This window comes from Chelmon rostratus, chromosome 3 (assembly GCF_017976325.1).
Source record: "Chelmon rostratus isolate fCheRos1 chromosome 3, fCheRos1.pri, whole genome shotgun sequence".
In the NCBI taxonomy this organism is placed as follows: Eukaryota; Metazoa; Chordata; class Actinopteri; order Chaetodontiformes; family Chaetodontidae; genus Chelmon; species Chelmon rostratus.
Genome location: NC_055660.1, coordinates 6,898,839 through 6,912,543, shown reverse-complemented (window position 1 = coordinate 6,912,543; position 13,705 = coordinate 6,898,839). Strand labels below are relative to the sequence as shown.

The following is a 13,705-nucleotide window of genomic DNA, read 5'->3' as shown; positions in this document are numbered from 1 at the left end:
GCTTCAGTTGCTGATCTCCCACAAATCTCACAGAAAATGTTGCTACATTCAGTATGTACAGATGAAGGGGGTAAGAGAAATAGTCTTCAAGGTAAAATCACCACATCAACTGCCCCAGAGCAACTACTGTCCTTTGATGTTCATGTTTTAACTGACACTGTTTTCAGGTTACTGCTGTTGGCTGAACTGGGAACAAAAAAATGGCAAGAAACAAAATGGGTATCATTTACAGATGTTTTTTATAGTGTCAAAGCCTGTCTGTACCTTTTTGATCTCATTGATGAAGGTGTCAATGAGATGTTTGACTTGCTGTGCCTTGGCTGAGAACAGGATCAGTTTCTCATTGGTGAGATTGAACTCCAGCATGTTCTCAGAGGGGATGGTCACAAACAGGATGTCTGCATAGCTGAAAAAACACAGCGCACAAGGGACTGTGATTCTTTCTGACTGGCTATGAAAAAGGGGGCATCCTCGAAAGGCTCCATCATTCACAAGCGAGGATGGAGCGAGGTTCACGACTTTGTGAACACAGGATTGTATAAAGGATGTTACTACATGGAACACTTCATTAAACCGTTGTTTGTGAACACAGTTTATTTGCAAATGATTGCATTCTGTTTTCATTTCTGTTTTACACAGCATCCCAGCTTTTTGGGGTTGAACTACATTTCTGATTAAATAAAAAGTCAGTGCTTCTATATTGACACTCCATTCCTTTTATGATGATAATTGGTTTTATTTTACTGTAAAAGCCGTATTGTTGTCCATACTGTGATCCTGAAGGAATGGTGATTTTTCAACTGGTGAGGTTAGACTGGCTGTGTTTTGATCTATAGAACAAAACTGCTCCTTGACCAATAAATTGGCCAATATTAGATTATCAATGTATATGTTGGCCGTTAAGCAACAGGATATTGCAAAACAGAAACATCTCACATCTCTAAAGATAGGTCTTAGCCATACAAATCCAGTACTGGTCAGGTTACACACACAAATCGATCTTCTCCTGAATAATCAAAAACATGAGCAGGGTCAAGGCAAGACAATCTGACACAATTTGGTATATTTGTCTTTGATTTACAACTCACCTGACACCGAATCACAAAATACACATATCTGGAATTCCAAACATGATAAAAGAAATCCTACCAAAAACAGAACAAACAACACATACGTGTAGGGCCGTAGGACTCTGAAGTAGTCTGGAGCTGCAGCGCTGCTTTTTACGGTCTTCAACAACTTAATACCGCTGTGGGACACTGACAACACCTGCACACCAGTTCCTACACTACCCTGTTCGCACAAACACACAAAACAAACACATAGACAGAGAGAGGTTTAATAAAAATGAAAATAACACACAATAATTACTACCGTCTGAAGATTCACCACCCTCACCGATGCAGGGAACAGACGGGAGAAGTATATTTCCCAAGTTTCCCTGGCTGCCGTGACGATTGTTTTCTTCACATGCTCCTCCACTGGATCCATATTCTGTTCAACCCCATGTTTAGCTGTCATTCACACAAACAGGCAGAGGAACTCATGAATGTCAAAGCGATGAGTTTGCATTAGAGCATACGGTCTAAAAAAATGTCTGCAGGAAGAACAGACAGACTACCGAAAAGAGCCTTCATTTTCTGCCTTTCATCCCGTGTGATGCGAACACACGCCTCTGACAGAGTGTCGTTCACTATCTGCAGGAGAAAATCGAGGAGACGACAGGAGAGAAGGAAAGAGGAGAGGTACTGTTAGAAATAATTTAGTTTGATCTTTCTATGCTTTTTCTGTCATCAGGAAAAATGAGAACAATTGGTGAGAGGTAAAAAAAGGTGAATGAACAAATTTTCATTTTTATTATTTTTATATAAATTAATTCAATGTAAAAAGTGACTGCATGGATACTAAACATCTCAAACAATGCATTAATCTGCTAATGTTATATCCATCCACCCTTTCATCCTGCATTAATTCAACTATCTCTGAAGTCGCTGGTTCCCAATCTAGAGGTCCCAAACCACCACTAGGGGTCGCCAAAGTGTCACAGGGGCTTGAGAGGCCTTCTTGATTTTAAGGGGTGTAAGAATAATTTTTGAAAAATTTACAGTAGGCCTATATGTCAGCATTTCATTAATTTCTGTGAAGAAAGCTAAATTAAATTGTTATTTTTTAAGTCTAGATTATTATTTAAGACACTGAAGAATTGAACACATTTACAGAGCCTTCACTCTTTGCATTAGAAAAGGTACAACAGTTAAAGGAACCAACAAGCTAATAGAACAATGGCTAACTGTCAGGGAGAACAAAACACTTAACTAGTCAAAAAAGAACCCTATGGAGTATATATGATTGCTAACATACTATAGACCTAAAAATATCTCTGATGCAAATAAAAACTATATTATAATCTGATTAAAATGTATCCAAATTTTTGGTTTCACACAAACATCCTGTAGTTATCGCATTTATCATTTGGATTAATTTCGCATTTTATCAGTTGTTCTGCAATGTTATTATTATGCATTGAATATAACATGAAATATCCATTAAATATGTCACTTAGTCAGGGGGTCTCTTTACTCAATGACTCAATGATAGAAAATGGTCCCTAAAGCAAAAAGGAACCACTGACTTATTGTAAGTTACCTGTTTAAAAATGAGGTCTAGCACCAGAGGATTGTTGAAGCTGTCTTTGGGAAAAAAAACCTGCAAAAGAAATAAAAATACTCACAATAGAACAGAATACAGACATTCTTACAGCAGATTCTGTAGTGTTTTTGTGTGTATGTGCACACCTCCTTCCTGAGGTACAGTCTCCAGGGAACATTGGTGTAGGTGTAGTGCTCTTCATTAGTGCTCTGATGAAGCTGTGTCTGGATGGTCTCCGTCTCTACAGGAAGCTCTCGAGAAACTGCACCAGACAGTTCACATTACTTTTATTTGATGTCCTTATTTTGTCAAAACCGCATTCATTGAGCATGATGATCTGTTGCTGCCTTGCTCTTTCACAGCTTTGCTCCACTGTTACTCCACAGAAAGGGAGATAATTTTATTGGTCTAATACTGGTAAAGTGCCCAAAAGATGACAGGACAGATGTGCTTTCACAAGCTGTGTATCAGTAAGTTATATGGCACCTTGCCACCCACCTTCTGTGAGAGTGAGCATGTCCCTGCTTAACCCTTCTGTATTCCTGACCTTGTCAGGAACATGCTAAATGTTAGTCAATAGGTCTGGTATATTTGCCTGTGGTGATTTCATGTGAGTAAGTCAATGAGGTGAACTGTCACTCTGGTCAATATCAGGGCACATTTGACCACATGAACTCTAGTGGGCAAGTTGGCACGTTTCAGAGGAGGTCACTGCTGAGCAACGGGGGTGACAAGTTTCTGTGTTTTTCTCTGTTTGGGGCTTTGTTCTTTCCAGCATTTAGTGCAGGAGTGGCTAGTCATGTGCCATGGAGAGACTGCAGGTTTTCATTCCAATCGAGCATCTCGGCAGGTAATTTTACAGATCAGTTCTTCCCCTCTGCTTGATGGAAAGATACTCAGTGAGTGGAGTTTTTGGTTAAAACAAAAACCTGCAGTGTTGGCTCTCCACAGTACATGGTTCGCAAACCCTGAGCTAGCGGATGCTCAGCCTTAGGTGCATTGGGTTTGCAAGACTTAAGCAGTCAGAGATATACAGATTTTGTTTTCAAAATTTTCATAATAATGATTTGGTCAACAGGCTAGCTTAGAGATCTGTGGTGTATGTACTGTAAGTAGTTAAAGTGATCATAATCTTTGCTTAAAGGTACCTGATGAAACGTATGACCACTAGGGACACTGAAGGCTAATTTTATGACTAGGGAGACTAGGTGATGCAATCATCAAATGTGTTAGACCTCACAAACAACTAGGGGTAGGAAGTAACTTCTTAGTGTTGCAAATAAAGTAATAAAGAAGAAGAATAAAGAGAACATACATTTTTTTAGGAACAGTAACTTTTCACATTCCTTTTTAAAATTGTATTTTCACTTTATACTCCTATTTTTACACAGGTGATATACTTTTACCTTTGCTTCATTTGCCATTCACACAACAAGAAAATCAGGCAAATACCTTTTCAGCAAGGTTTAGTTGCTCTACTAATTTAACTCAAATCCAGTAACTGTATACGATTCCACTGGTGACTGCGTTGGAAAGCAGCATCTGCCTTTCACAACATTATCTGAAATACTTCCACTTTCCATTAACAGCATATCAAAATCTTATTTAGTCTATGCAGAATAAATATAGACAACGCACTGTATAAACATCTAAGTCAGATGATCACTGGATTGTTTCTGAGATATTAACAGACTCTTCTCCTTGTGCAGAGCTTTCTTTTGATGGAAATTAGCTTTTCTTATCTCTAATCTGCATTGGGTGTTATTTGTTTTATAGCGATGCCTGATGGTGAATTCATTAAATAGAATGTCAGCAATGAAACTGATGTTGGCTTTCTCTCTGTAGGCTATCAGTTGTTATTTATTGAGGAAATAATCATTTTTGAGCAGCATAGGGAGAGAGCAAATATGGGTGGATGAAACAGTGCTGTTGAGCTTAATGCATGACGCACAGGTCTCCCTCTATATATGCAGACTTACTGCCTCATTCAATAATGGGCTTCTCCCAAGTTATTGCCACAATAATTCTGCTTGAGGTGAAGATTATGTTCATAACTGCTTTAGGAATAACCATATTGTATGGGGATAATCAACATGCAAAGTAAAGTGAAATCCCTAGAAATAATGTTGCACAGTTGCTATTTCACACACTAAACAATACCAAAACAAAGTAACTTGTACTTTGAGAAGTTTATTTACCGAGCACTTTCATGCTTTTTCTTGAGGAGGTTTGTCAAATGGTAATTTTTACTTTTATTTCAATAATGTTTTATGGGACTAATTGTAAAGTTTTCAGTAACCTACTGACTACAGCAAAGAACACACTGCATTTTGGTGACAGACAAAACCGGAAAGGTTAAATACCTTTAACTCTGCATTGTGAGTCTTGTCTCTTGTCTAGAAAATGCTAATCAGTATATGTAGCGGGTGTGAGTACCTGGAGGAGGTAAGGGGAGAGGGCGATCAGGTGCTCTCGTCTTCGTGCTCTTGGTGGGTTTAAATCCTGCCTCTTTCATTGCAGATGCAGATGGTGAGGGGGCAACAGGACGTTTGGGCTACACAGATACAACAGTCCTCTACATGATTATTATCTAATATGCATGTCCATATCCCTGTATGCACTGCTTGCATTATGTGACTGTGTATTTTAACATTTTGCAGGCTTGTGTGTGTGTGCATGTATGTGTACCTGTGGAGCAGGAGGGTTGTCCATCTGGGGTTTGAGGATCTGTAAAGCTTCATCACGAGGGGTTTGCTTCTTCTTAAACTTCCCCTCCGGTCTCCTAAATACATCCACACAGTTAGCAGGATTTTTCAAGTACATATGTAGTGTATCACATAATCTGTGGGTCTGTGCTCATTGCGTGTAAAAACATCATTCTGGTGCAACTTCCCAGTCAGTATCTGTTGGAGGTTTGTTGTAGCCTGGGATTCACAGTATGCACAGTTAATACTGAAGATAGCATTAAATGCTGTGCTTATTTACATACAAAAATCTATCAATTTAAAACTATGATTCCTGCACTCAATCCTCAGCACTTATCAGTTAGTCTGTGTGTTTGTGTGTGTGAGGCCTCACCCCTTGCCAGGTGGCAGCAGGTCTGGTGGTGGAGGCGGGGAGTTGTACCTTTTGATGATGTCTTTGAAAATATAAACCATGTAAGAATGATGGACATTGCACATCACATTTTCTTTCAGTGTTTCAAATCCAAAAACCAACTAATGTGTCTGCTGGAAATCAAGAGATAAATAACTTAAATGACTAAACAATGATAGTGATCAATCATCATTCACTCATTTATGAACCTGTTTAATGAATCATTACATCAACATTTTTCAGCGTTTAGATTTAGAAACCTTGGACATCTTGACTGGGGATGATGTGATCAGAGGACCGAGATGAGTACTTCACCACATCTCCAACAGGGGGCGGAGGAGTCGTCGCCACTGGAGCTAAAACACACACAACAAAACATAAAAACACAGCCATAAGGAATTATGCTCTCCTGTGTAAAGCTCTCTTAAATAAGAGTTTCTTTCTTGCTTGCGCAATCCCTCATGCTTTTTTCTCTCTTTCTCTCTTACCAAACTTCCTGACTGGTGTGTCCTTGTTTACAGGGACGCCTGGAGCCTTCCTCCGGGGGAAGCTGTCCTTACCTGACTGAACCTGAAAAAGCCACACAGAGAGGACAGAGAGTTTGCACATACGGCTTTGCAGACATTTTGTCTCTTGTGATTTGGCTGTACTCAGGACAAAGTCAGAGCAAAGAAAAGGGAAGAAAAAGGACATTGCACTGTATTTTGTGAATGCAGCACTGTTCTTTTGTGACAGATTGTAGAAATGTGAAACATCCTTAGTGCCAGGGTTGTTGGAAATCATTGAAATAAAACACTGGATGAGAGCAGTTACATCACCAGACCAGATCACATATATTAATGCAGACTGCAGACACTGATGAACCAACTCAGCAAAAGAAAAGCTTCACCAGACTCAGCAGCAGGCGTAAGAGCCACATCTGCGTCAGCCCACAGTCCCATTTTACTTCTGTGTCAGATTTTTTTCTCATCCGACTGGCTGATTTTAAACTTTTAACTTCAAAACCATTAGTTGATGTGTGTGTGTCACTGGTGCTGGATGTGATTTTGTTTTGTCTGACTGTGTTTTTCTTCTTCTTTTTTCAGGTCTGTCTCGATCTTGATCTCAATGAGACTGCCTGATTAAATGAAGGTTATATATACAAGTGCTTTCCCCAGAGTGACAGAATTTTGTGTGTGTCTTATCTTGGCTTAACCAGTTTTTGCTCATCATTGTATTTTTACTATGAACATATCACTCACTCTTTCCATTAAAGAAACTGGAAAGGAGTTTGGAGGTGGAGGAGAAAGAGGATGAGGAGAAAGGAGTTTACAACAACAACTAGAACATCTTTCATGAATTAAAAAGTACTGAATCAGTCTCAGAGTTACTGACCTGTTCAGCAGTGCTGGCTTTAGGCTGCCTGGACTCTTTTTTGGTGGAGCTCGGCTGAAGGTTGGGGTCAGGACGGGGGGCCCGAGGCTGAGCTGAGGGCTCAGCAGGAGGCTGAGCTTGAGGGGGCGATGGAGTTTGTTCCTGTTGAGCAGTAGGAGGATAGGGACTGGGTGGGATGCTTGCTGCAGCGTAGGGGGTGGGACTGAAATTAGCATAGGGGCTGGGTGGGATGTTAGCATATGGACTTGGGGGTATGACAGCATAGGGGCTAGTGGGTGCATACGGGCTGGGAGGGTGGTGGAGCAGTGGGCTCATGGGAGGACTTGTGATTGGGGAGGTGGGGGGACTTGTCACGGGGCTGCTGACGATGGCCATGGCCTGCATGGTCATCTGCTGGGCCTGAGAAAACAAAAGATGACATATTAATCCCAAAAAAAGAACACAGTAACAAGTAAACAGATGTAAATCCAGATGGAGGGTTTACCATAATGATGGCCTGCTGGTTTACAATAGTCTGCTGCTGCTGGGCCAAAGCAGTCTGCTGGGCATCTGGCGGAGAGTTGAGAAGTGACACAGTAAACACGAAGAAGGGATACGAATTATGTTTTTTTCCTCTCATGTTTCTCTTCACACTCAGTACGAACCAGGTGTTACAGGTGCCACCGCAGCAACAGGAGGCGACATCACGCCTCCCACAGGAAGAACTCTCACAGCTGTGGACACAAACACACACATCAAAATTCAGTCAGATTTTAAGTGTGTCTGTTTTCTTACACATGCTAATGATGTATGGAGTGACTGAGGTTCTTCCAGGATGTGAGTGTGTGTCTATGGCTCTGTCTGAATTACTCCATATCTACTAAATAGCACCTGAACTTTACTGTAAAAATATGCTTTATAGAAAGCTCTCAAAGATTCATACAGTGGAACAAAAAAGTAGTCAATTGCATGTAGACTTTCTGCTAGCAGTCCCACAGTATAAGGTGTTGGATTTTCCTGATGGAAATATGATGGAAACACCTGACAGCTATAAAACAAAATAATGTGATTTACTATATTCGCTAAACAGTAAACTGTCAAGTGTTTATTTAACAGTAAATAGCAGATTAGTGAACAAGGGAGTGTTTTTTGACTGACCTCCAGGTGGAGGTGGGGGGCCAGTTGACTGCCCTTGCTGTTTCCACCCCCCTCCAACTCCCCCAGCCCCCTTCATCCTGCTGGACAGTCCTGCAGCTGATTCTATTTCCTGTGAGGACAGACAGACAGACGCTAGAAAATTACATCAGATTACAACATGAATTCATAAGAAAACATTAAGACAGTTAAAGAAGTACTGTGGTAATAAATGTGGTTTCAAGCCAATATATCAGCATCTGGCTGATCTATATCTATATCTATCTTATATGATAACTGATGATTAACAAGAAAACACAGTAAAGAAAGACATGTGAAACAGTGATGGCATTACATACTTCTCAACATATATAAGACATCTCACTCAGTACATACCTTGGCCATTTTTCAAAATATTATATATCTTTATATGAAATTTTAAACTCTCAAATATTTATATCAGTTTTGGCCTCAGAAATCCAGTATCAGTTGCTGGCAAATATCTGGCCATATCTGTCATCTTGTTTCCTCAGTCTTTGATCAAACAGTTCCTGAATTCTGAGGCAAAAGTCATTGTGCATCTTTTTTTTTTTTTTTTTTTTTGGAAAAGGGAGGGAAAAAAAGCATCTTCCTTGAAGTAAGTTATTCAAAAAGGATTATTTTGGTGTCAGTACTGAAACTGAGGTATCATTTCAAAATATTTCATATGATACTCGGCCCTTCTTCTGAAACTTGTATAGCCACTCCCTCATAGAGGACAGAAGCTGTATTTAGCAGACAAAAAAGTTTCGAAACAAAACGACCAGAATTGACTCTGCCATGGCTCATATGTATGTTCAAAACACTTCACTTCACTAACAAATCACCAAATACAGTATATTTAAATTCAGTGGAGATTTGTGGCTATGAGGAGGCAATAACATAACATGAAAGTGAGTCAGAAAGGCTGTGGCGAAATGACGCATCAACGATGGAGACATGGAATATTCTGGTAGGAATCAAAGATGAGTACAACTGCTGTCCTCTGTGAAAGGGCAAACTACAAACCGTCCAGAGCTGAAGTGAAGTATTTGATACTAAAAGACAGATTTTTGGTGGAGTATTCCTTTAATGGCTGCATTTGTGAGTGTGAGGAGTGCTAGAGAGACATAGAAAGAGATGAAAAAACCTTCATGATATTTGTATAATCAGAGCACATTTTGGCTGTGGGATCAGAAGAATCCCTGTCTAATGTGTGCAGCCATTCCATCAGAAATCAGCCACTGACCCATAAATCCGCAGGAGTGTGTGTGTTTGTGGGCCATGTCTCATTAAATAGTAAGCCCTTCATTTGCCAGAGTGTCAGTTCCTCGTAAGCAGATCCTCGCGTTGCCTGGGTGGGAAATCACCGTGGCGATCTAGTGGCTGTGACAGTTACGGTAACTGGGTAACGTAATAGGTTGCTGGGCGGGAGAGGTCTGTAGAACACATCTGATACATGCTAATTCCTGTCAGCCACATCCGATAGCACGGCTAACATTCACCACATCGCCGTCCCAGCTGAAGACTGATAGATCCAACATGGCCTGCATTCGCTGCACCATTGACCTGACTAAATATGTACGAATTTAACCTAATCAATCACCATCAGATTTTACTATAACTGTTTTTTATAACAGTGGTGAAGTCGAAGCGTTTGCGGTGGAGGTGTTGCATCATAAATGAGCTGACATAGCAGCAATGAGCAGAGAGCAGAGATCTAAGTACAACTCCCATGGCAAAAAAGTTGGTACGCTGTAATGTAAATAAAACCGTATGCAATCATTTGCAAATGAACTGTGTTTACTGACAACAGTTTTGCGAGGTGTTCCTGAGCCCAACTTTTTCTGGAATTGGGGTTGTAATATTAGCAAGTCAAGCAGAGCTCACAGCAAACACAGCATTGCATGTTGTATAGTTTATACTTGTGTTTACATGTGGGACTAGCAAGCCAGGCATGTACTGCATATTCTATTGCATAAATGTATACTGAGTGTTAGGATTACAGAAAAAGCAGTAGACTCACTCCATGGTAACTCTGTCTTTGTCTAAGAAAAGAGCTTTACAGTTACCAGCAGTGAATGGTTGACAGAGGAGTCCGATCTCAAGTGGTCAAGTGTGTCAGCGTGAGTGAATTATGTAACTTACTCCAGTTCCGTCAGACAGTACAGGGTCAAACAGGCTGTCGAGATAACGATCCATGCCTCTCTGAGGCTCCGAGTCTGTGAGAGAACAGCACTTCATGGTCAACTGTAATCCAAATCAGTGTGTGTGAATGTTCAGATGTTTACTTAAATGTCTACCTTGTCCATCAGAGCCAAGTATGGCTGAAGATATGACATCATTAGTCATGTCAAACCCACCACCCAACAAGCTTCTGGAAAACAGTAAGAAAAGAACAACTGCAGCCTCTTTATCATCACTTACACCTCGCAGCGGTGGAAGAAATATTCAAAGCCTTTACTTAAGTAAATGTACATGAGCATTATCAGCGAAATGAACTTAAAGGGGTTGAGGTGGAGTTATTTTTAACTACTTTAAATACAGTTAGATGGTTAAGTCAAGTGGTTCCCAATCTAGGAGTCAGGTTGCCTATAAAGAGTCACATGATATATCTCTGAGGTTGTGAAATGATTAATGGGGAGAGGGAATAAAGTCTTTATTTTTTGTAAAGTGTTGGATAATTTTACCTCTCTGGGCCTTAAACAGTTCCTGAAATGAAACTGTATGAGGTTTAGAGGGAAAAATCTTCTTCTTAGAGGAACTGCATCTGAAACCACTGAGAAGGGGCTCCAAGAGGATGTTTCTGAGAAGTTTTCTTGTAATTTATTAGCTGCTCATATGTTTTAATTAATACTACAACTGTCAGATAAATGTAGCGGAGCAAAAAGTATAACATTTATCTCTGAAATGTAGTGGAGTAGAAATATAAAGTTCCATAAACTTGAAATACTCAAGTAAAGTCCTATAACCAAGCAAAGTAATTGAGTCAGCGTATTTAGTTACTTTCCACCACTCGAACCTAGACAGACAATCTCATCTTTCTGGTTGTTGGATGGGTTCATGAAATCTCAGAGATATGACTGTGTGTGTGTGTGTGTGTGTGTCTCACATGCTGGCATTGGGCCGCACTCTCGTTGGTTCCTGTGCAGAGATGATGAAGTAGCTGCTGTGTTTGGGGAAGTCAGCAGGAAGCTCCAAGTCTGACATCAGATCCAGAACGTAGTCTGAGCCCTCCAGCTCCACCCACTGAGCCGGCTCCTTCAGCAGCACCGACCAGCCTCGACGGCCCTCCACTACACCCCTACACACAGGCACGCACACACGCACACACACACAAATACAGTGTTACTCCTGATTCTTGTCATCACCTTTAGTTTCCTTTGTGAACTTTTCCTTGTAATTAAATCCATATATTTATTTACAGTGAGATGATACCTGTGTTGTAAGATATTTTTGGCCATTTCTTCTCCCGTCGTCCAGGAGTGCAGAGGACAAAGGAAGGACACACCTGAAGGTGAAAAAACATACTGTGGATGTGGAAGTAGCTTCTGACATACAGTATTTACTCAACAAAAACTAAGTAGTAAATGATGTGGTGGTTTCTATAATGCACTGAAAGCCATTTCAATTAAGTGATGAAATAGTTCCTCAACTGTATCATTGAAATAAAGGTGCTAAGAAAACGACCCTCCCCGTGTGTCTATGATGATTTACGCAGACACCAGCGCCAACAAACAGACACAAGCACAGCCAGTGAACCAGAGCGAGTATCAGGTGTTGTCTAATCCTCAGTAGACTTGCCAAAAGGCCAGAGGACAGATTAGCTGGATGAGAGGAGGAAATGAGAGAGAGACAGATAACTCTTTCGTGCTGAATAGTGCAAGCATTGTCTGGGCTGAGGAAAAAAAAACATAAACAAAAACAAGATTTACCATTTCCTGGTCGTATGCCTCCACCAGCCAGTTAAGTTGCAGTTTACATCCATGCGCTCAGACTCATATAATATATGTAGTAAAGACTTTAAAGGAATTTAATACAATTCTTAAGTGTATTTTTTGGTGAAATGGAAGTTATCAATATACTGATATGTATGATTCCTGTGAGAAATATGCTGTCTTCACCTAGAGACTATTTTTCCAGAGGAGCACAGAGGTGCAACAACAATCAACTGAAGCTCAATATCAGCAGAACCGATGAGCTTGTGGTGATTACAATGCTTCAAATATGGATGTTGCTGCAAAGAAGCAACAAACTGTGAAACGTGGATGCTTCACACCCGGCAGCCCAGAGGATCTATACAGTCAGCACAGTTTCAAGGTGGACACCAAAGACCACCAATTCAGTATCTGACCAAATGTGAAACATGGCGATAATCTCGCTGTCTGTTCCTGAGTTGTTGCAGGCACAGAGGCATATAAACAGAAAGGTGTAGTCGTGTGAATAAGAGGAAGTCAAATTAAAGGAAGTCAACGTAAACATTACTTTCACATTGTCACATATTGCTGTTCTGTGTTCATGATGTCATCTGAATATTTAAGTACTGTGCAGAGTTGAGGCTTGTGATTTAGATCAATCATAACACAAATTTACTCAAAGAAAAGACACATTTCTTCAGCCAAATATAGTACAAAAGCAAACTAAAAAAAAAATACAGTTCTCTCTTTGATCGGGAGACAGTCCAGAAATCCAGAAAATCAGTTAAAATACCCTTTGACCTCTTAACTACATGTATTGTGAGTGTGTTCTCACCATCGAAGCAGTGTATGTGCAGAACAGTGTGAGCTCTTTTGCGATTGGCGGTCCACTCTAGTAGACAGGGCGGGTACGTCCGGACATACTCTGGCCCGACATTCAGCCTCTGCAGAGCTTGAAGCAGACGGTGCTGGCACACACAGTCATAGCCCTCCGGCCCATAGTCAGACACAAACCTACAACAAAAGCACAAAGAGTAAGCAAAATAACTACCAAAATCATGTACACAGATCACATGCACGCACAGAAAAGCAGGGAATAAATGCACTCTATAATAAACTGTAGAGACGCTGTCATTACATTTCACTGTGTTTCTTACTTCAGCAAGTACTTGGCCAGTCTTTGAGAGGGCAGGAAGGTAGAAAGGCAGGAGGAAAGGAGGAGCCAACCACGCTCTGAATTCAAAATGTTAGGATTTCTCCACACCTAATGGAGGGGAAGAGAAAATGGGAGAAAAGAGATTACGTGCAATATACTGAAATAGTCTTATTTGGGCTTTCATTTCTGTCCCACTAGCTAGAAAAAGGAGCTCACCTGATTGGCTACCTGAGCCAGTATCTCATCTCGGAGACTGGGATTGGCAAGTCCTCTCTGGATGATGTAGTTCCCAAACAGATTCTCCTGAGCACCATTCAAGTTAGGATCACCCATAAATCTTAGTATCTATTAAAAGCAAAGACATTTACAACACCTTAGTCTT

At 40.6% G+C, this 13,705-nt stretch overlaps 1 protein-coding gene across 1 annotated transcript in view; it reads right to left on the bottom strand.

Moving 5' to 3' along the window:
• LOC121604221 (unconventional myosin-XV-like) overlaps nucleotides 1–13,705 on the bottom strand; it is a 45,119-nt gene that overhangs the window by 9,560 nt on the left and 21,854 nt on the right. Inside the window, exons 35-56 of the mRNA XM_041933675.1 lie at nucleotides 13,540–13,668; nucleotides 13,325–13,431; nucleotides 13,003–13,181; nucleotides 11,689–11,761; nucleotides 11,363–11,554; nucleotides 10,554–10,627; nucleotides 10,399–10,472; nucleotides 8,257–8,365; nucleotides 7,764–7,832; nucleotides 7,604–7,668; nucleotides 7,120–7,518; nucleotides 6,234–6,315; nucleotides 6,006–6,101; nucleotides 5,728–5,788; nucleotides 5,338–5,431; nucleotides 5,086–5,203; nucleotides 2,796–2,911; nucleotides 2,647–2,706; nucleotides 1,622–1,697; nucleotides 1,399–1,514; nucleotides 1,175–1,293; nucleotides 265–406 (exon numbers count right to left, since the gene is read on the bottom strand). Of these exons, the coding sequence (XP_041789609.1) occupies nucleotides 265–406; nucleotides 1,175–1,293; nucleotides 1,399–1,514; nucleotides 1,622–1,697; nucleotides 2,647–2,706; nucleotides 2,796–2,911; nucleotides 5,086–5,203; nucleotides 5,338–5,431; nucleotides 5,728–5,788; nucleotides 6,006–6,101; nucleotides 6,234–6,315; nucleotides 7,120–7,518; nucleotides 7,604–7,668; nucleotides 7,764–7,832; nucleotides 8,257–8,365; nucleotides 10,399–10,472; nucleotides 10,554–10,627; nucleotides 11,363–11,554; nucleotides 11,689–11,761; nucleotides 13,003–13,181; nucleotides 13,325–13,431; nucleotides 13,540–13,668 (2,550 nt within the window). The remainder of the gene's footprint in view (nucleotides 1–264; nucleotides 407–1,174; nucleotides 1,294–1,398; nucleotides 1,515–1,621; nucleotides 1,698–2,646; nucleotides 2,707–2,795; nucleotides 2,912–5,085; nucleotides 5,204–5,337; nucleotides 5,432–5,727; nucleotides 5,789–6,005; nucleotides 6,102–6,233; nucleotides 6,316–7,119; nucleotides 7,519–7,603; nucleotides 7,669–7,763; nucleotides 7,833–8,256; nucleotides 8,366–10,398; nucleotides 10,473–10,553; nucleotides 10,628–11,362; nucleotides 11,555–11,688; nucleotides 11,762–13,002; nucleotides 13,182–13,324; nucleotides 13,432–13,539; nucleotides 13,669–13,705) is intronic.